General features: G+C 59.2%; 1 protein-coding gene across 1 annotated transcript; it reads right to left on the bottom strand.

The window, feature by feature from the left end:
• Window positions 1–1898: 1898 nt before the first annotated feature.
• Window positions 1899–21454, bottom strand: LOC309600890 (adenylate cyclase type 10-like). Its single transcript, XM_082333517.1, has 25 exons — window positions 21403–21454; window positions 20348–20452; window positions 19212–19250; window positions 18438–18581; window positions 17478–17683; window positions 16947–17040; window positions 16542–16630; window positions 15779–15970; window positions 15543–15664; window positions 14970–15046; window positions 14474–14663; window positions 13461–13513; window positions 12273–12426; window positions 11375–11567; window positions 10733–10819; window positions 10067–10350; window positions 9310–9446; window positions 8321–8446; window positions 7224–7478; window positions 6196–6534; window positions 5907–5958; window positions 5191–5413; window positions 4684–4797; window positions 4347–4525; window positions 1899–3684 (listed from the first exon to the last, which is right to left on the bottom strand). Exons 2-25 carry the CDS (start codon window positions 20364–20366, stop codon window positions 3501–3503), a joined length of 3552 nt encoding a protein of 1183 aa, XP_082189643.1. The 5' UTR covers window positions 20367–20452; window positions 21403–21454; the 3' UTR covers window positions 1899–3500.
• Window positions 21455–21463: the final 9 nt, after the last annotated feature.

Consider the following 21463-nt stretch of genomic DNA (forward strand, 5'->3'; position numbering starts at 1 on the left):
CCCATTTCTATATTTTATTTCGGGATTTAGTTGTTCTAATAGGTCCCTCCCCAGTAATGGTCTAGGAGCCTCAGGCAGGTAGAGAAGTTTGTGAATCCCCACACTCTTCCCAATTCTAAATTTTAATGGTCTCAAGAAAAAGCCTTTTCAACCTGCCCAGCGTTCCCACATCATTAACATTCTGTTTAACAAGGTTTGAGTCAATGCAGAGAATGTGGCACCTGTGTCTATTAAAAATTCGACAGGTTTCTCTTCTTTCCCTAGCTGAACTTTTACCAAGGGTCCCGCGAGGGAGGATTCCCCTGGTCCCCGGCAATCGTTCTCTTGTACTTCTTGCCACAGTCTTCAAACTACGTCTCTGCTGGGTCATGCTTTTTCCAGTGTCTGAACCCTTTACAATAAGCACATTGCTTATATCTCAAACTACCCCTTCCTCTACTGTTCCGTCCTCTCCCTGTTTGCCCAGTTCCTCCTGGTTGCATTCTTTCCAAATTTTGCTGAGCTAACGCAGCCGCTATCTCCTTTCCCAGTTTCCTTCTGTCCTCCCCCTCCCCATTCCGATATACTCGCCACGCTTCCTCCAGCGACTTTCTAAATTCCTTATATCTGGTTTCTGAAGTTTCTTTCTGATATCGTTAGTGGATTGTCCCAAAACCAGATACACCAACTGCTGTGTGGCAGCTTCTGACTCCAGTTCCATAGTAATAAATCTTCTCACAGCAGCCCGTAAGCGATCTAAAAAGCTCCGTGGGCGTTTCAGTCTGCCCCTGCTTGATAGCATCCAGAGCAGACCAGTTAACTGCCTTTGGGCTACGTGAGCTCGGGCCGCCTTTAACACAAGCTGCTGCTCAGTTTCAGTCATAGCATCTAAGATAAGATCCACATCTTTCCAATCCGGGGCCAAATTCTTAGTAATCCACTCAAACCTTTGCACAACCCCACTTGGGTCCTCCCTGTACCCCTTAACTGCATCCTTCCACTTCTGCACACCACCCATCTGGAAAGGCACTTTTCTTCCGCCTCTCTGGGTTTCCCTTTCACCTTCAAACACCTCTGTCCAATGCTACGTGCTGAACAACACCGCTTCACCTTCTCTAACTCTTTCTGATTTTCCTTTTCCAAAGCCAACACCATGGGATCTTGGGGAGCAAAATTAAAACCACAATCTTTCTGCCACTCAGGGTAATTTCGGAGGGTGAAAAACATACCTGCATACAGAGCTTGGTCCCATTTTCCCTCTCTCCTTAAAAATAACAGGAGTTGCAGCAAGACATTATGCTTCATCATCTAATTTATACAATGGCCATCACTGATTACAATACTTAATTAGAGTTTATTTATTCACATTTCCTCCCGGAGGACCCCCATGTCCTTCCAGCGATATAAAATACAACCAATGGAGATTTCTTTGGTATCTTTTTACTTTGCTGGGACCCTCCCATTTTATCGGTCCCAGTTCTCTCCTGTATTCCCACAGTATCTTAACAGTTAGTTCCACGGTCCACACTTTACCACTTAGAGGGTTACAGAGTTACTGTTTTACATCCTTACAACCTTTTTCTTTCGCTTCGTCCGTCTCCGGCCGTTTCCCTCGCGGGACAACGAAACCGCGGATCAGGACCCCGCACTCACTTCACAGCGATGCTGTGTCTCAAACACACGTACAGACAAATTTTCATACAATACATACATATAATATGTGCAATAGCCGGGTAAATGAATTATCGCTCCAGTTGATATCCCTTCAGCAGCTGCAAAGATTTAAAGAATCTTTGGTGAGAGGTCCGCTTACCCTTCTCCTGCTTCTTATACAGTCATTAGCAGGTCCATCCTGGCTCCCGATACCAGGATGCAGCGGTGACCTCAGATTTGCTCGATCTACCCCCAAGATCGCTAGCGGCCGCTCTAACGCTCAGCAAATCTCCTTGGCCACTCTATCGGCCAGCAAATTTCTTTGGCCGCTCTATCGGCCAGGGTACCCTCCTCCCCTACGGGGACTGTGCTGCACGCCAGACGTCTCTGTGCGGTTTACCAGCAGCCCCGGCCAAGCGTACGACTTACTGGCCCTTCTCGTTAAACATACCGTTTAATCCGCGGCTTCAGGAGGTTGTTGTCTGCTCCGCGGGGAGCGGCTGGCAGCGGAGGCTCCTCCGAGGAAGGTGCTCGGGGCGCGCCCAGGAGCGTCCGCTCCGCAGTCGAGACTCGCCTGCCTGGCTCGCCAAACGGACGTGCGGAAACAGACTCCACAGCCCGTAAGGCTGTAAAGTAGGTATGTTTATTCCGCGCTGGGCAGCACGGGGGGTCATCCCGCCAAAGTCGTGTGCGCCCACGTGGTGGCTTGTCCCGGATTTATACGACAAAGTGTTACATGTACATAAGGTTTCCCAATACGCCTACACATATGCATGGCCTGTCCCCGCTTTGTATTAAAATTCGCCCCCAGAGGTCGTTTCCATAAACCCCTCCCAACTGCGCTTGCGCGGTGCCTCCTGGTGGGGGTCGCGGGGGGTCGTGGGGATGAAGGCTGATGACTCTTCCTCCTCACCGCTGGTAACCCCTTGTTCTTGCGCAGACTCAGTTGCTCCTTGACTCTTGTCCAAACTGCAGGGTCGGTTTCAGCTGGTTTTCAAGACAAGTTGCTGTTCTGATCAGGAACTGTCCTTCGCTGAGAGATTGCAAGACTTCAATCCTTTTGTACAATAGGTAAACTTTTGTAGTTACACTCTAAAGCCCCTTTGGTTAAGCCCCTTTTCACAGCGAGCAGCTGTGTGGGGCTTAGTTGCCGGCTGGCGTTAAACCACGACAGAAGCGCAGAAGACAACCTCCAGATGCAAACCTTTCTCCTGCCAAAGCCCTTGGTAGGCAGCTGGAGGGGACGAACCCAAGGAATTCTTCCGCCAGAAGGAGCGCGGCCAGCTGGAAGGGCAGAGGAGCAGACGTACGACCTGCCTGCGTGCTGTGTCCCCACATTCTTCCCCAGTCTCTGCGGCGCTGCTTATAGACCATAATTGCTTGCAGAGTTTTGGCACTGACACGGGGGCAACGCTAGGCACAAGGGTGTGTTGTTTCACGCCCCCCGATGAGCTCAGTCAAGGCAAAACCTTTGGAGATACCTGCCCAAAGTCCCCTGGGCGTCTGGGGCGTTTCCTGTCACCCTGGCCTTATTAAACAGGTTTCTCCTCCCCTTTAGCTGGGGAAAGGTGGGGAGCAGCAGTAGGCGGCTGACCGTACGTGGGTGGTGAGGAACAAGAGCAACAGAGAGGGCTAGGCTTTGAGAGGGTCTCTGGCTTTAATGTGACCTCCAATCAGCAGCGTCTTCAATCACGACTCTGCACCAGGGCCTGCGAGAGAGCTGTAGGCATCACAGCTGGAGCCACGGTAGCCCTCAACAGAAAGAAGACGACAGCGTGTCTTTTCGTGCCTCAGAAAGAAAGGCCCGACAAGAAAGGTCTTCCAAAAGGAGATGTTTAATGAGAGAACTTCATTTCCCCCCTTCTGTTCTAACGCTGTCTGTGGTGGGAGTCTGCCGCCTGATAGGCGTCCGCTGCCCTGTCCGTGTTGGCCTTCATGCGCGCTGCCAGGCGGGAGAACGTCCGTCCGCTGGAAGTGCCCTCCAGGCTGAAGAGGTGCTCCAGTAAGGAAAGGCAGCAGCTCTGCCGCAGCAGCCAGGCGAGCCTCTTCCTCCTGCCACACAAGAGAAACGGCTGGGCCCCGAGGCACCGGACACCTGGCCCGGAGGCAGGGCGGCCGATCAGCCAGGAGACACCTCCCTGGAAGAAAGGGAGTTGCTGGAGCGAGGGCTGCTGGAGCGGAAGGGGGCAAACAAAGAAGTGCTGCTGGGGGAAGCTGACCGCTCGAGGGGGCGTCTACAGCGCCGGGGGGGCACCAAGCAAAGCCGGGAACCGGCAGGAAAAGGGGCATCGCCCTTGGAGCTTCCTCACCCTCACACCTCCCCTCCACCTACTGCTCCTTCCCCATGTCCTGCTCCTGCCTCCAGACCCCCTGCCCCTCTTCAGCCTCTGCTCCCTGCTTACAGCTCTCTCTTCCCAGCCACCCCCAGCCCCCTGCCGCAGCCAACACCTGCCGGCAGACGCATCCCCAGCTGCAAGCTGCTTTTTGCCCAAGGGCGTGCTTTGTTCCCATGACTGCGCAGGGAGGGAGGGAGGGAGTGTGGGGCTCTGCAGTTCCCTGTTCTACCCGCACATGGCTCCTTAATGCCTCCGTCCGGCGAAGGCCTATGCGTCCGGTTAGGCGCGGCCTCAGGTCCAGGCAGGTCTGGGCCCGGACGCCTGCGACCAGGCAGGACATGGCTCTTCCTCCCCTGAGCTCTCAGTTCTGCTTCTCACCGGGCCTCCTGCGGAAGGGAGGATGCTCTTCTGGCAGCAAAGGCGGCACACGGCAACTTTTCCACCTGAGACTTGACAAAGGCTCCAACGGAGGTCCGGGGGAACTGCCTTCTGAGCAGGCGCAAAGCCTCCCTGATCATTTTCTTTGCCAGCTTCGCGTGTCCCATACGACAGCAGACCTGCACGGGGAAAGGGAAGCATCCCGATGTGGACGAGTTGCCCAAGAGCCTGCAGGAATCCGCCAGTGGCGGGAGAGGCCAGGGATATCCCCTGCAACCGGGGAAGACATCCAGCCCTGTCCCCCAGGAGATCCCTCCAGACCTCCCGGTCTCTTTACCTCCCCTTTGAGGCTGAAGAAGGTGGCCTCTTCAAAGCAGGCTGTCCCATTCCCATCCGCTTTCTTCTCTAGTGAGTTCCTCAGGACCTCCGCTTCATTCAGCTTCAGCAGGGCCTTGCGCAAGCACACAGAGAGCAGGTGAGCGTGGGCGCAGAGCCCGTGGCCAGCCTCGTCCTCCCCCGTTGCCTCTGGCATCTGTCTTAAGAGGGCCTGTTTCTGCCCCTGCTGATGCCCGCCCAGACGCAGTCCCGCTGGCTCAGAGCACAGGCACCAGGGATCCTTTTGCCCGCCTCCCTGCTAACGCCCCTGGTGCTAAGGGCACGGTGCCCTGTGTCTCTTACTGCACAAGAGGCAAACCAGAGGCAAAAGTCAGGGTCCGACCCCAGCGGTTCCCTTCCAAGGCCCTGCGAAGGCACGCCCTATTGCAACGGGGAAGTTGTCCTGCCCAGAGCCAGGCGCCTGAGAGGACTCCACGCGCAGCGGGTGCTGGCAAGCAGGGCAACTCACCATGTAGCTGTTGGAGACGTGCAGGTAGGCAGCCGCACACTCCAGAAGGTAGTAGAAGGCTCTGGCAGCGTCGCCCATTGCCATGTAGTGGCGAGCCAAAGGCACAAGCACCGATTCCACGATGGCTTTGCATTCACACGAGCGCGCGCCGCTGTGCTGCCCCTTGGTCTTGCTGGGCAGCTCAGCTGTCTGTTCGCTCTTTGCCAGAAACCACCCTGCCGCACTAGTCAGGGGCCAGTGCCCAGGGGAAGAAGAGAGCAAAGAAGACACGGCCGTCACTTGTACTGCTCTTTCTCCCCCCAGAGACGGCATCAAAAGCCCTTTGTTCAAAGCAGAGCACGAGGCCACGGGCAGGCGTGACTCCTACGGGTGCTTTGTAGGTAGGGAGAAAAAGACAAGCTGGGCTTTCTGTCACCTCCCACAGGCAAACCACCCGAGTCCCTGGGGTGGCTTTTGCCCTGCACATTTTGCAGCACTGCTCTAGGAACTGGGAAGCAAGGGCTGCTCCAGTGGAGTGTGACGACCGCTCTGAGCCCACGGGCTGCCTCGAGCACTCCCTCCTCTCCATGGCCATCTCCTCCCAGCTCCCACCCCACAGAAAGCCTCTTCCCTAAGCTAGGCTCACAACCGGCAGCCAAATGCCAGCGCGTCCTTTGTCTCCTCTGGAGACCCTCAGCTCACTGGCTTCAAAAAGAATCAAAACCTTGTCCGCTCACCCAACATCCTCCTCCGGGAAAGCCTGCTGCTGCTGCAGAGCATCTGCAGCACCTGCAAAGAAAACGGGGGGCTAGAGACCTCCTCGCCTACCCTGGGCTAAGAGCTGCTCTCCCTTTCCCAGCAGGCTCGCAAGGAGCCTTGCAAGGGTCCCGACGCACTGAGGAAAGACTGTAGCGGTCGTCCTCACCGCCGGGGCTCATCCCTAGCAGATCTACTCCCACCCGATGCCCAGCACACACCCCTGGGCTCCTGGAGGGCCCGGGCTGCGGAGCATGGCGCGCAGCATACCCTCAGTGGCGCGGGTCCTGTCCCTCTTCAGCCGTTCTCCTGCCAGCACCAAGGCCTCCCAGCTGCGTGAGTCGCCCTGGTCAGCAGGGCCCTGACAGCTCCCTCCGTCCTGGGGGCTGGTGGCGGCGAAGCGGTGGAAGGCAACAAAGTCCCCTTGGCTGCAGCTCTTGCACTTGTGCGCGTGCTGCTCCAGGAAGGCGGCACACTTGCGGTGCAAGACCACCCGCTGTTTCTCGGGCCACAGCTCGTAGGCAGCCTCCCGCAGCAGCGGGACACAGAAGGCCAGGACGCCAGACTGCTGCTCCGCGGTCTTCTTGCTGGGAGAGGGCCTCTCCGCACCTGCAAGGCAAAGGGCCTTTGCATCAGCCAGGGCTGGGGCCACGGCTCAGGGCCGTCCCAGCCGGGGCACCAAAGTCGTGCCTTGGTGCGCATCCTTGGCAGCGAAGCAGCGCTGCTGCACACCGAGCCTTGCAGCGTGGGGCGAAAGGGCCCGGCTGGCCTTGCTGATGGTAGCACCGCCCTGGGACACAGCGCTCAGCTGCGCTCCAGGCGGGACCTGGGGACGTCGCCACCAGCCGAAGGAGGCCTCGGCTAGCGCTTTCTCCCCGCTCTTGGCAAGGCAGCCCCCGGCCTCCTGAGCTTCCCCTCCCTGCGCCACAGGGGAATCCAAGCTGAATAAGAGCCTGTCGAAGGCCTTGGGGCACTCTGGAGGGCATCTTTGATCCGGATGCGGCAGGCGGCTGGGAGAGGATGACAGGGATCCCTACGCCCTCCCGTGCCTGCGCTGCGAGCAGCGCTTGGAGGCAGGGGAGCAGGGGCACTTGGGACGGCTGGTGGGAACTTCCCTCCAGTGCAAAGCGAGCGTGCTTTGAGATTGACTTGGAAGATCTTTGAACAACCCGTCCCCAACAGCCATGCCTGCCTGAGCTCTGCCTACCCAGCAGCAAGGGGGACGCGCACCGTGCCCTGGGGAGCCCCGCCAGGACACAGCTGGGAGCTGCCTTGTCCGCCTTACTGCTACCACTTACTGCTCTCTGCCTCCGGGGAGGTGGCTGGCCCCGTGGGAGGATCCTGGACACCTCCTGGCACCTCTGGGTTTTTCAGCCACTTCAGGATGTTGTCGTGCACCAGCATGTCCAACAAGCAATTCATCTTGTGCCTGAAGCCCGTGGGCAGGATGTGCGACAGCAGCTGGGTGGTAAACACTGGCCCGATGACAGCTGCAAACTTCAGAAGCATCCGCTTCAGCGGCTTTATCTGGTCCAGCTGAGCCAGCACAATCTCTGTCAAAAAGAAGCAACGCGTCTCTCTCTTGCCTCTTCCCCATGCTGAGGCTGGAGTGGCTGGAACGGTTCCGCACATGACACGGGCTAGACTTTGGCCTCCTCTCCTCGGGACCGCGCCTGCTGGGCAATCGCAGCCCGGGGCAGGCGTCTTCAAAACGGCTCCGCTCCTGGTGGAATCGCAGGCCAGGGGAAAAGCGAGACGCTCAAACAAACACTCCCCCACCAAGGGTGAGGAGGGCAGGATCCAGCAGGCACCTGCATCCCGTGCCGTGCCCTACCAGATCTGGAGTAGGTTTTTGCCCAAGACTGCACGCAGGGAACAGAGAACTTTCCCCCCCTCAGAGGGGGACTCAGAGCTCCCCACAACGGATATCTTAAGTATTCCTTTCTTTCCGAGCCAACCCACAGCAAAAAAAAGGGATTTGGTTAGGATGAAGTGCCTTGAGTCCAGCGTTAGCTGGGGAGCTTCCCAACAGAACAGGGAGGTAGAAGCCACGTTCCAAGTTGAATCAGAGGCAAGGCAAAGACTTTTCCCAGCAAAGGCTTTGTTTCTCTGAGGAAAGGGAGTCATTTTAGTGTTGCACCAATAACCCTTTCCCTCCTGCCTGCTGCTGGAGAGCAGCCAGCAGGCTCACAGCTGGTCCGCAGCCAGGAGGGGAAAACGGCTGCCCGCAGCCCCAAGCCTGTTTCTGGTGGGACCGGAGCCACCTTCCCAGCAGAGCCCCCAGGCTGAGAGGGTGACTCTGCAGCACCCAGATGCCCAGCCTCCCTCTAGCTGATGCCCCGGGAAGGGGCCCCGGCACAGCCGCCAGCCGGCAAAGCGGCGCTCGGCCCCTCACCTTTCAAGGTGGCAGGCAGCACGGTGTTCTCCAGGTTCACGTCTGGTCTGACGACGCAGACCCTGCCCTCGTTCCCCGCGCCGGAGCTCGAGGCTGCTGCGAGGGCTGAAGCCTCGGCCGCAGAAGCTGGGTGGAGCAAGAGAGCACAAATAAGGCAATTTGCAAAGTGACTTGCAGCTTGCAAACCTTTCAAAACGCACCCGAGATGGGACAGGTCCCACCTTGCGTGGTCCAGTGCGGGCGCATGGACCTGCCTGCGCTGAACGTGGCCATTAAGCAGAGCAAAACAGTTCCCAGTGCGAGCGCCTCTTTGCGTAGCCCTCCCAAAGGCGTTCTGCCTTCAGACCCGCTTTCCCAAAGAGTCCTTCGGTCACAGCTTCCAGACTTCCCGGGGGGCGACGGAGCGCCCCGGGACAGAAAGCAGCAGCATTGCTGCCTTTGACAGCGCTACCTCCACGCCCAGGGAAATTGCTGGTGATAATGCAAAAGGTAGCGTCCGTCCTGGCTCTTCCCCAGGCCACGGCGCTCCGGCTGGCACTGCTCTCTCGGTGGCGTTACCGCTGCTTTCTTCCATGACCAGCACCCTTGTGGGGATTTATGGCTTTGGATTCAAGTTTCCCGGGCCTGTCCCTCACCTCAAGCTGGGATTTGTTCTCAAGTGAGCTGGCGTTTGGCCAAGGTTACTTGCGTGCCCATTAGAATGCTTAAGACATACCAGGAACACGTGCGCTCTGGAACCATTTCCCCTGTGTTTTAGCCCCCCAGCCCCCACCCCAAGAATTCAGGCCCCTCCGAGCCACCACAACTCGCTAGTCCCCGCTTTGGCTGTCCCAACAGCAAGGCTTGCAGGAGCCCACGCCTCCGCCACACCAAGTTCTGCACTGCTGCAAGAGCCGACTCTGCCAACATCCACGGGGGAACAACGGGGCAAGACCGTGCTGCGGACAACGCGCCACAGCAACTCGCTAGTCAGCAGCAAAGATGCTTACTGATCAGGCTCTCCCAGTTGTCCTCTGCTTTTACACCCCGCCTCCGGGTGCGGAACAAGAGCACGTCGTTGCAACGAAGCCAGCGCAGCAGCTCCTCGCAGTAATAGGGGATCCCCGAGCTTCTTTGGATCAGGAACCTGGACAGGAGTAGATCCGGCAGCGAGCAGCACAAGGAAAGTAAGGCGCAACACAGTTCAGGTGGGCGGCGAGGCACTCGAGCCTAACAGGGCAGCCAGCATCTTCGTCACAGCTACACCTCACTTTTGAAAGGGACGGTTCTCCCACTGGCTTGGGCTTTTTGGCCCCCGTGAACCTCCAGCCTTCGCTGAAGTCCACGGGAGAAGCATTGCGCACGATGCCCAAAGCACAGAGCAGCGAGCCCTGCCTTTCCTCTCCTCAGGAGCCTAGCTCCTCCCTGGCAGCAGGCCGGACCTCTGGCCCGGCGAATCTCCCCCACAGCCTGGCCACCCAGACCAAGGCCTTTTCACAGCCCGGCCACGCTTGGGTTCGAGACTCTTCCTCCCTTCCTCCCTCCCTGTGCAAGAGCGAAGGGCTGACAGCTCCCACGCGCTGTGAATAGGGGATTGCCCGCTCTCAGCTCACACCTGCCAGGGCGAGGCGTAACAAGCAGCCCACGGCCGCTGCTCGCTAGAGCCAGCCATGCTTCTAGCGGCCCGGCGCTCCCTCTCCTGGGGGGTTGATTCCCTCCCATGGTCTGCATAGGTTCAAGCCCTCTGGAAGAGCTCCTCGAACTTACCTCGCTAGATCCCTGGCGATGCTGACCACTCCAAGGGCCTGGCAGACCTTCTGCACCACAGCGGAAGGTTTCAGCTCGTCCAGATGAAGATAGGCGATTTCCTGGGATGTTGCGTTGCCTGCTGCGGCTTTGCAAAAGCTCTCCATTCTCACGCAGCCTGGAGCTAAGCTCATGACCATGAAGTGGGAGACATTTTGGAGCGCACGTGACATGAGAGACCAGGAGGCAGGGTCGATGAAATGGGCGTTGTCGATGACAAATATGCCAAATTCTCCTCCAATGACCTGAAAAAAGCAGGTTGTTCTGAGGGGAAGCCGGTGGATTCTCACGGGTCTTCCAGGGGAGGAGATTTAGCCTCTGTCTCTTGAGAGGATGCTCGGAGGTCTCTCCCCAACCACTTCCCTGCTCAGAAGCTTACCGACTCTTAATTTCTTTGAGACTTGAAGGTCACACCTAGCATCACTTGCCCTGCACAAGGAGGGAGCTTGGGCAAGGGAACGCAGAAGACATCGTTCCTCCTCCAGGGCCACTTTCCAGGAAGAAAATTATTGGGTGTGTTTTTCCCGGCGGCTCACACTGCTGTGGTACAGAGCCCAGAGGCAGCAGGGCTGTTGTCCTTCTCTGACCCAGGAGGAAGGAAGGAAGGAAGGAAGGCGAAACGCTCACCTTCTCAAGCACCTTCACCCACGTCGAGCACAGTTCTGCTTTTCTTTGCATTTCACACATCTCGCGAACCTTGTCCGAAACGGGAAACTGGCCAGAAAAGCAGCAGAGTCAGGGAGCAACATCACGCCGGGGCTAGGCACACCTACCCGCCAAGCAAGGGCGCCGAGCAAACCGCCACTGCTGGCCTCGGCACCTTAACTCTCCCCAACAGAGGTGCAAGGAGCCCCACTGGGGCCTTCACCTAGAGCCTAAAGCAGAGGCCCTCTGCTGAGGGTGTCTGGCAGAGCTGGGGCTTGGGGGTGGCCTCAAGAGCTGCTTCTCTGGCTGCGGGAATCTTGGGCTGGCTGGAGCAGACCACTCGCACACCGGTGACCTCAGCACGAGGTCAGCAACAGCCTCTCTCCAATGCCACTTCCAGGGTGCTGAACAAGGCAGTGGGCACTGCCGCATGCAGCGCGGGACATGAACTCGGCACAGAAAGCGAGCCCCCCGGGCCCGGCAACGGGAAACGTGTGCTATGACCCCTGCGACTCCCACCCCCGAGCTAAGGCACTCCTCCCAGCAGCGTGCCCACACGACGTCAGACCCAGAAAAGCTGAGGAGAAGGCCTTCTCCAGGGCCAGAGAGGCCTCTCGCTCTCACCTGGACAAGGAAGCTGTCGTTGAGGAGGCAATAGCTGCTCTCTTCGATTGCCCCTCGGAGCTCTGTCCGCAGCACGCGCTGCTTGTCGCTGCAGTTTTCACAGTCCTGGAGGCCCAGGGCCCTGGCCACCAGCGTAGAGACGGCAGAGAAGGACTGCCTGACGTTGACCTCTAGCAGCTCCATGGCAACCACCCTGCCGTGCAAAAGCAAAAGGGACTGAGATCCCCAACAGCCCAAGCCTTCTGGACAAAACGGGTGGAGATGTCCTTGGCGGGGGCTCTTCTGCCACCCATCCCAAGGTGCTTCCCAGAGAAGGCCAAGCTTCTCACTCCTCGTACGAGAAAGGGCACAGAGGGGCACTTGCTGCCAAGGCACTGGGAGAGTCGGGTCGAGAGCCCGTGTCTCCGCAGCGCCGGCCCAGCTCTCGCTACGTCCCCGCTGCAGAGGAACTGACGGGGCTAAGAGGCAAGGATGGAGCGAGTGGTGAGTTTGCCTTTGGGCTCCAGACCTCAGCAGTCTGCCTGCCAGACCGCAGGAAGGCTTTTCTGCCCCAGCGCTCCTCCTGGGAAACAGGCAGAGGCAAGCAGGGCTTCTGAGACAGGCCACTGTGCTGTCTGTTGGGTCTGGAGTCGGATGAAAAGCCCTGAGCTTGGGCACTTTCCTTCCAGCTGTGCCCAGCCCAGAGGTGAGGAGGAAAGGCCATGGCTCAAGAAGCCACCGCCAGCTCCCCGAAGAGCTGGCAGAGCACACGGGAGCTCCTAGGGAGTGTCTCCAGGAGGCTTTTTGGGGAGGCTGCAGTCCAAGGGCCAGGCGCACCGGCAGAGGGGCGGGAGCGTTCCATGGCTGTCAGGGGACGGGCAGGGGCAGTGTCCCAAAGCTACACATTCAAAACCCGTACGTGTGGCCAGCAGCCTGGCCTAAATAGGCCAGTTCAGTAAGTAAGTGGCTCTTCCCGGAGCCCATCGTGCCCTCAAATGCCAGGATGTGCCTTTGTCCTAAATCCTCATAGGCTTTCAAGCAGCTGACAAAGAGGTCAATCTCCTTCTCCCGACCTGTGAAGACAAACAAGAAAACGAGCTGCTGGGGCGTGCCGACAAGCAAAGAGTCGCCCCTCGTGCTGGCACCCTCCACCGCAGCTTCCCTCCCCGCCACCACAGCCGCCAGCCTGCCTACACCCAGGCCTCCTTCCCGCCCGCTCATCCCAGCTTTTGTACCTCTGCCTTCCTGGGAGCGGCAGCGGGACCCCCTGCCCGCCTGCCCCACGGCACACCTCCCGTGCCCTCTTCCCCGCCTGCCCCCCTCCCAAAGGCCCAGAGATTCAGCCGGCCCCGTGCAACTCCCCACAGTGATCCAGCACCAGACTGGAAGGGATGCTTTGAGTCGCTGCAGGCAGCTGCGTCCCAAACGGACTCAAAGCATCTCCTCACCGCACCATGAGCCACAGAGCACTTCCCAGTAGCTAAGGCAGCGTCTTCAGGCCTGGACTGGTTTGGGCTGGGCTAGAGTTAATTTTCTTTGGTAATAGCTCGTGTGGTGCTATGTTTTGGACGGCTGACCAAACATCGGTGGGGCTAACACAACGATGTTTTAGTTATTGCAGAAGAGCGCTTGCGCAGCGTCAAGGCCTTTTCCGTTTCTCACGCCGCCCCGCCAGCGCGCAGGCTGGGGGTGCGCAAGAAGCTGGGAGGGGGCACAGCCGCGACCGCTGACCCCGACTGCCCAAAGGCCTATTCCACACCATAGGACGCTGTGCTCAGCAAGAAAAGCTGCGGGAAAGAAGGAGGAGGGGGGACGTTCGGAGTTACGGCGTTTGTCTTCCCGAGGCACCGTTACGCGTGATGCTTTCCTGGAAATGGCTGGACACCTGCCTGCCGACGGGAAGCAGGGAACGAACGCCTGAGTCTGCCTTGCGCGCATGCGCAGCTTTTGCTTTACCTACGAAGCTGTCTGTATCTCAGCCCACCAGCGTTAGGGCCGCTGCAGGCAACACCATCCCTGGCAAAAGCTTCTCCCTTCCCAGCGTGGCACTAAAAGTTACCAAGGGGAAGAACCCGGGGTTCAGAAGAGCAAGGCGTTCTCTACCTACCCAGCAAGGGGACGTACTCTGACCTCTCCTTGGTAAGACCCATGCCAAACATGCTAGAAGCAGGGCAAAAGAAAACACAAGTCAATTAGCTGGCAGTCAATTAGTCAAGCAGCCTGGCCTGGAGGGGCAGGGCGTGCTCCTCGGGTACCTGCTTTTCTTTCGAGCAGCGTGTTATTCTCTGCACGCTCCCCCAGCCAAAGTTCAGGCTGCACGCTAGGACAGCTTCAAGCATACCGAAGCCCAACGGCCATGGCGGGACGGGAGAACGTATCGAGAGCCCATCACCAGAGGCCAAACCCAGAGAAACCGGAGACACGCGAAAGAAGCCAGGCCGTGTTGTTGGCTAGCAGACAGCTCTACCCCATTGGCCAACAAAAACAAGTGTCTTGGAAAGAAGGACTTGTGTCCCTGAATGGGTGGGGATGCCAAGCACCCGGCACCTTTGGCTCAAGTCTTCCTGTAGCTTCCAAGAGATGGCAATGTTAACGTTCAAACCGTCATCCAAAGAGGTGGTCAAATCCTGGCTCAGAGGAAGAGCCGGAGACTTCAGCAGGAAGACAGGAGGAAGAGTGGCCCGTTAAGTCCCCGTGTCCCCATGGGAAACTGGACTGGTTGGCCTGTGCCGGAGGTGAGGCACAGGCCATGGACACGGACATGGACAACATGGACTGGCCTAAAACTTCCCGCTCAGAAGCAGCCGGGACAAAAGCCTCCTTGGGCACGTGGTGGAGCAAGCACAGTCAAAAGCCATTTGTACAGAGCCTGCGAGGCCAGGTTGCGTCTACCGAGACAGACGAACCTTCTCCATCCCTGTGGCTTCGCTCCCGCCCTCTCAGCAGCAGGAGACAGCAGGGGAGAGAGGCAAAAAGCCTCCCACGCCAGGGCTTCCGACCGTCTCAGCCAGAGGGAGGGGAGAGCAGCTTGGTCTCTCTCTGCAGGACTCCTCTTTGCAGGCCAAGGCTGCGCCTTTGGTGCCACCATCCCCTCAGGCAGCCCTCTCAGAGGACCCTCACCTCTCCTTGGTGATCCCCACGTATTGATAGAGAGTGCCAGCATGGCTAACGCCTTTCATCTCTCTCTCCGGCAGCTCCTTGAAGCAGCAAGGGGGCAGCCGAGAGGCGGCGTAGGTCACTGCATCACAGGACACCAGCCCAGGGTAGTGCACCATCATCCGGGCTGCCAAATTCACCTTCTGGCCAATGGCTGGAGAGAGAGAGAGAGAGGGAGAGCACGTGTTGCTGGACCTGTGCCACCAGCCCTGCGGTGCCCTTCCAGGCCAAGGGCTGCCTCGCCTCCGGCACAGGCCAACCCCGCAACGGGGTCAGCAGAACCCAGGGGAACAACCGGCCACGGAGCCCCTTCTCCCACCCCGCGCCAGGACCGGCGCTGCCTAGGCCCTTCCTGGCCGGCTGCTGGGCAAGCCCTCTCCCAGCGCGCCTTCCTCTTCCAGACTGCTGTGCTTAAGCAGGCCCACGCCAGCCTCCCGCGCCTCTGACACACGCCTCGTACCTGTGTATTCATGCCTCTGAGGGTGGCCAGTGACTCCGCAGAACACCGTCCCGCTGGTCACCGCAACAGACACCGCCCTGGCACACCGGGAAACAGGGCGGCTTCAGCAGCGCCCCAGGCGCGGTCCTGCCCACCCAGCTTCATCCCTTCCCGCACCTCCCCTCGGCGCTAGCCTGGGCCGCCTGCTGTCCTGCCCTGCCGGCACGGGTCTTGGGGCCATGGAGAGCTCGGGGGCGCAACATACCCATGTTGCAAGGGACAAGGGACGGGGTAGAGCGCACGCAGGAAGTTTTGGACACTTCCCCCGAGGCCACGTTCCCTGAGCTGCGACCTGCAGCAGGCCGCAGCCCTCTCGTGAGCAAAGAGGGAGGGAAGGTGGCGCCCACGATGTCACCACCTGCGGCGACAGAAACTTGACCTCAGGTGGCTGGGCCCTGCCACCTCTCAGGGCACTGCCTCCTGCCTGCCAGGGACAAGGCAGGGCAAGCTAGAAGGCACATCTCTTTCTGGTAAAGGCCCCTTGCACTGTCCCAGGCAGCGTGCACCCCCCCGCCCCGCCACACGCTGACTCACTGTATCTCCACGCGCATCGTGGAGCACAAGGCGAAGATCTGAAGAGCGCTCTGCAAGGCGTGAAGGCTCTCACAGGGCAGCTTTACTCCAGGGAGTCCAAACAGACAGAGGAACGTGCAGCCCTGCCAAGGACAGATGCAGCACGCCTTGCTACAATGCCCAAGAGGGAGTCGCTCCCTCTTGCTCGCTGCCCACCCTCTCGGGGCGCGGGGAGGCGATCGCTCCCCCACGCTCACTTTATCAAACAGGAGGACTTTGTTCACTTCAGCCTTGTGAGGACTGAGGATTTCTAGCGTCATCCTGCTGACGTTGTGGAGGATGGTGCACAGATCCACTGCGTTGATATCTGCAGCCAGCTGCAGGTGGACGAAGAGGCTGGTGACTGGCCGTAGCTCAGAGAAGAGGTCCAGCGGCACTCTGTCATCAAGCTGTAAGACAAGAGCACGACAGCTTTGCCATCCTGCTCTCCCGAGGGCTCGCTGCCCACACCAGATACCGAGGAAGAGGAAGAGCAGGCGTACTGGCAAGAGCAGGTACTACCGGAGGAAGGGATAATCCTCCTCCCGGTGCAAATGGCGGGCAGGCTGCCCAGCCTGCGGCAGGCAGATACCGAACCATAACACAAATGACAAAGGAGAGAAAGGCGCTCCAGTGACACCCCATCTTGGGACAGGCATGGACATGAGGGAAGACCCTCAGGGATGCTCTAGGCGCTTCAGGAGAATCTCCCTTTTAGCCCACCGCCACGTCCGCAGCACATCCAGAACCACACCCATGGAAAAGACGGAGCGACGCAAGACCGCCACCCGTCTCTCTCCGAGGACAACGCGCGCAACGGTGCGGCACCGGTGCCCCTCGGCTCCGATTCCCTGCCGTGTCGTCTCAGGGTGCGTTTTCTTTTGTTGGTCTGTTCTCGTGAGAACTCCATCTCTGCCACGCACCCCTTCTTCTGCCCTCCAAAAATGCAGCAGCCCCCCCGCAGCGGTGGCCTGGCCGTACCTTCCTGAGAGCAGCTTCTGGGATGTACTTCATAATCACCTCCTCCGCATCAGGATCAGTGGGCAAGAGAAGAGCAGGACTCGGGGCACCTGAGGAGAGAAAACGCAGGTGATCGCTGGGAGGATGGGACTACGAGGTGTTGGAAAGCAGGGGCCGGCACTGGAAATGGGGCAGAAAGAGTCTTGTGCGTTTGCTCGTGTTGCCACCTCCAGACGCTCCGGGCGGAGCTGTCCCCTGGAAGGAGGCGGCGGCAGCAGCGATGCCCCAGCTCACGCACAGGAGGACCAAAAGCACGAGTGCTGCCCGAAAGGGGGAAGAGGGTGGCGGTGCTTCCTCTCTGGCCCCCGAAGCGGCCAGGCCCCCCCTTCCTCGGCAATCGCAGAACAAGGGGAAGGTTGCACTCACTTTCCTCTTCCGAGGGGCGACTCATTTGGCGGTGTACAAGCTTGCGTAAAGCGTCTTGGCATTCTGACTGAGACATCTGATCCATGCCTGTAACCTGAAGACACACAGAATGAAAGCACTGCCACTGGCCTCCCCGGCAGTCCCAGGGGACAGAGCCTGCCCTCCACCGTCACTGCCCAGGAAAGGGGAGAACAAGCCCACCCGGCGCGATGGGACTGCAGCGCTTCCTCAGAAGCACCGGAGCTGGGCAGGCATCCTCCAAGCATCCCCAGCTGTCAACAACAGCTCCGTGACCCACAGAGGACACTGCTGGTGGGCCCAAAACCCGTCCAGTGCCTCCCGACCCCTCACACCAAGCAAGCCCGGCCCACAGTTACCCCCGAGAGGGAAGGACAAGAGCTTCAGCCGCCTGCCCACTTTCACAGCTACAGCTGTGAGCCACATTCAGCTCCTCAGCCTTCTGACACCTCCCTCCTTGGTGGCCAGGTCCGGCTCCTCAGAACGGCTCTAGAGGCCGTCCCATCCACCTACCTTCACAGCTCTTTTGCCTTCAAGACGCTGGGTCCTGAGCCGGCGCTGCACACAGAGCTCCCAGGCGGTGGCTGAGAGGACAACTTCACCTGCATTCGCAAGCTCCTCGGCCTCACGAACTTCAGCCAGGGCCTGGCCATAGATACAGAAGTACTGCCGCCTCCCGTCTCCGGCAATCAGGAGGCTCATGGGCCCTGCGGAGATGCCTGGTGAGAGAGAGAGAGGGAGAAGCACAACTGACACAGGGAACGTTTGGAGCTCTACAGTCCCCAGCATCTCAGCTGTTCAGAAGCTCATCTGAAGCCCAAGCGGGGAGACGGGCGTTGTGGAGGGGGAGGGCTTCCTACTCGGGGGGTACCGACACAGGTCCCTGAAACGGGGGTCTAGAAACGGACAAAGTCGACGTTGACAACGTGTCGCTGAGACGCGAGAGTGCCAGGCGTCTCACCCAGCTGCCCGTCCCAGACGCCCAGCAAACCAGCGGGCTTGAGCACCGCCTGCTCTGTTTACATGCAGGCAGGTCGGAGCTGTCTGCTGGAGACAACACAGCGGCCTGCAAAAGCCCTTCTCACAGCTGTAAGCAAAGCGGGGCCCTTTTGCTCTTTGTCAAAGGCAGGGGAGAATCCAGCAGGGGAAAGGATGCAAAGCTGCCCCAGCTGGAAAAAGGAAAGGCTAACTGCCTCCCCCAGACATCTGCGCTGAAGCAGCCATTCAAAGACCCCAATACTTGATCTGAGCCCCGCTCTGCCTTTAAGCTTCCTCTGCACCTGCAAAGGCACGCAAACCCAGCAGTCCTGGTCTCCCATCCCTGCTCCGACTACAGCTGGCCCCTTGAACGCTGGCAGGAGATGCTTTCCTTTGGCGCTAGCCCCAGCAGGGATCCCCGCGTTCCCTGCCGGTGCGAAGCACCCTGTGGCACGGCAGAGTGCCACGCATCTGCGCCTGGCACAGCACCCGTACCTATCTTCAGCTGGATCTTCAGACCCACGGGCGTGTCGCGACTCCCGTACTTCTTCTGGATCTGCTGGCTACATTGCAGCACCAGGCTGATGGTCTTAGCCAGCTCCTGGAGCGACGTTCTCCACAGCACCAGCACAGCATCCCCTGGGGAAAGCGAGGGGAAGGCAAAGGCTCTGCCGAGACCTGACTCTCCCCGACCTACGCTCAGTGGCAGGGACGGCAGAAACCGCACAACGTGCGGAGGAAGATGGGCTCGTGGGAGGGCAGCGTCCTGGAGGACCACGCCCTGGGCGCCGGGCCACCTCTCCTCTCCCGGGCCAGCCACAGCAGCAGCCAGCCGGCGGCGGTGCCAGCCCCTGCCCCGAGCGCTCCTCTGCAGCTGCGGCACGCCAGGGACTCCTCCTCCCCTCGCGGCCTGGCAGCCCCAGCTCTGCATCACCAGGGCCTCCCTGCCCCTCGCTGCCACCCCAACACGCGCCTTGGGCTGCGCTTTCTAGGGGGTCTCCTCCTCTCAGTGCTTCCTTGCCCCCAGGGCCCTGCAGGCGGGGGCAGAGGGAGGGGAGCCACAGCCCTTGCAAAGCCAAACCGCAGGCAGGCCCGGGGCAAAGGGAAGCCTGGGGAAAGGGCGCTGCAGCGGGGGGGGTGTGCGTGGCCAGAAAGCTGGCTCAAGGTGCTGCACAGAGCCTCTTGAGAAGGAGAGCAGAGCAAACGGCCACCACATCAGTTAAATGCTGCAGATCAGTACGCGTGGGCATCATCGTCCCGAGTACGTACCGGCAAACTTCAAGATGTCTCCTCCAAAACTCAGCATCTCTGTGGACAGAGGGAGGAAAAGGAAGAGTCGTGCGGCCACCTTCTTCCAGAAGCCACAGAGCAAGCCCCTCTGCCTGGAGAGGAGCACCTGGGCGAGGGTGCACCGTGGGGCACAGCTCAGGAAAGCACCACTCCGGCCCGTCTCCCAGGCTCACAGTGGCCCCAGCCCTGGCACCCACACAGCAGGCAGGGAGGCAGGGCCTCGAGATGCCACCAAGTCTCGGAAAGGTGGAGGCTGGAAGGGACCTCTGGGGTCTGTCTGGTCCAACCACGCTGCTCAAGCAGGGCTGCGCGGTGCCAGCTGCCCAGGACGGTGGCTAGATGGCTTTTGAATAGCTCTGAGGAGGGCGACTCCACAATCTCCCTGGGCAACCTGGGCCAGTGCTCAGTCACCCCCACAGTCAAAAAGTGCTTTCTGACGTACGGAGGGACCCTCCTGTGTTGCAGAGCGTGCCCACGGTGTGGCCTCTGCTGCTGACACTGCGCACCACTGGAAAGAGCCTGGCTCTGTCCTCCTTGCACCCTTCCTTCAGCTTTTAGACACATTCCTAAGATCCCCCTGAGCCTTCTCTCCTCTAGGCTAAGCGGTCCCAGCTCTCTGAGCCTTTCCTCGTAGCAGAGATGCTCCAGACCCTTCCTCACCTTTGAGGACTCCCTTGCTTTGCTCTACAAGTGCTGCTGAAGGGGTGGCCACGATGTGCTCACGGTCAGCTCGGAAGGGTCACGATGTCCCCTGTGCTGAGGGGCTCGTGAGGGTCACACACAAACACACACACACATCAGCGCCAGCATCCTCGGGTCGCTTGCGCACTGGCACTTGCCGGATGCCCTCAGCCTGCTGGGGGCCCTAATGCATCACGGAGCCGGGTGTTCACGCCAGAGGCACAGAGGTGGCTGCTGAGAAAGCGGGGAGCAGAAAGGACCTGCGCTGGTCCTGACTCGCCAGGAGACCCTGGCTGCTCTGGCTGTTCCTCTGGGCCACAGAAAGCCCCAGCCCTTCCTCGGAGGCAGGACCAGGCTGCCCAGCATGTCGGCCTCCACCCTCCACGAGCAGCCTCACGGCCCAATGCCAGAGAGTCCGACAGCACGGCCCTTACCCTTCAAAATGTCACACATGTAGTAATTGAGGGTTTGCGCCAGCTCATCAGTGCCTCTCTCTGTGCTGCTCCGCTGGAGGAATTTCTCTGTCAAAGCAGTGAAACCTGTAAAAGGGACACCCAGCAATCACGAAGTGCCCGTGTGGGCCTAAGGACCTGGCAGCCAGTTCCACGCTGTTCTCCAGGATGAACAACTCCAGCTCTTTCAGCCTTTCCTCATAGCAGAGGTCTTCCAGCCCTCTCATCACTTTTGTGGCCTCCTCTGGACCCTCTCCAGCACCTCCAGGTCCTTCCTGTGCTGAAGAAAAGAGCTACCATCCAGAGCTACCTTTCCGTGCCACCGCACAGTTCCACTACTGATGGTGTGCAGGCTCATCCATAAGGAAAATAATACAACCCACCAGCCTAGGAGTCAGACAGGTATGGAGGGAGGGCAAAAGGAAGGAGGAGGCAAGTACGTCAAGGGTGCAGAGAGGATGACGCGTGCTTGTCCAACTTAAAGCCAGCACCTACAGGGAGACCGCTGCCATGGCCTCCATAGAAGGACACAGTCCATTCCACTTCCCACCCACCACCAAGCTCTCTTGTGGTCGCACGATACACTTTTAAGTCCCTTTTAAGTTCTGTGTCTAATAGAAAACACCTGGCTAAGCCTGGGTGCCACCAGAAACACCCCAGCCTTCACTCTAGATTGTCAGCACATCAACATTCAGGGATGAGCACCAGCCACGTCCGTCGCCTTTGGGCATTCCCAAAAGCCAAGCCTGCTGGTGAAGCCCTTCCTCACAGCAGCCGTTCCCCATTGCGGACATCACCCCTCGCAGGAACAGAGGGGAAAGCTCTGGATGACAAAGGCTGTCAGGACGTGCTCCAGCAAGAGAAGACCCGTGCAAGAAGATCCCCGCCACCTAATTGCAAAGAAATAATTCTAGCTCAATGAAACGAGTACCCAAAACAAAACAGAACAGCATCCACCACCCAAACTGTTTCAGTGGGAGTTTTAACTGCCACAGAGCTGCAGGCTGACTGTAGGAATAAATGAGATTGTGTCTTACTTTGACGAGATGCAGCTGTGCCCTTGAGGCTTGTTACAGGTTCGCAGGAATGCAGCTGTGC

Source organism: Platalea leucorodia (genome assembly GCF_965183815.1).
Source record: "Platalea leucorodia genome assembly, chromosome: 26".
Taxonomy (NCBI): Eukaryota; Metazoa; Chordata; class Aves; order Pelecaniformes; family Threskiornithidae; genus Platalea; species Platalea leucorodia.

What these genes read in the sequence shown, in the direction of transcription:
- LOC309600890 (XM_082333517.1), bottom strand. An exon ending in AGAGTACGTCCCCTTGCTGG is followed by an intron (nt 12,427 to 13,460) that starts GTAGGTAGAGAA and finishes TTGTCTTCACAG; the next exon opens with GTCGGGAGAAGGAGATTGAC. An exon ending in TCCCTTCCGCAGGAGGCCCG is followed by an intron (nt 3,685 to 4,346) that starts GTGAGAAGCAGA and finishes CTTGTGTGGCAG; the next exon opens with GAGGAAGAGGCTCGCCTGGC.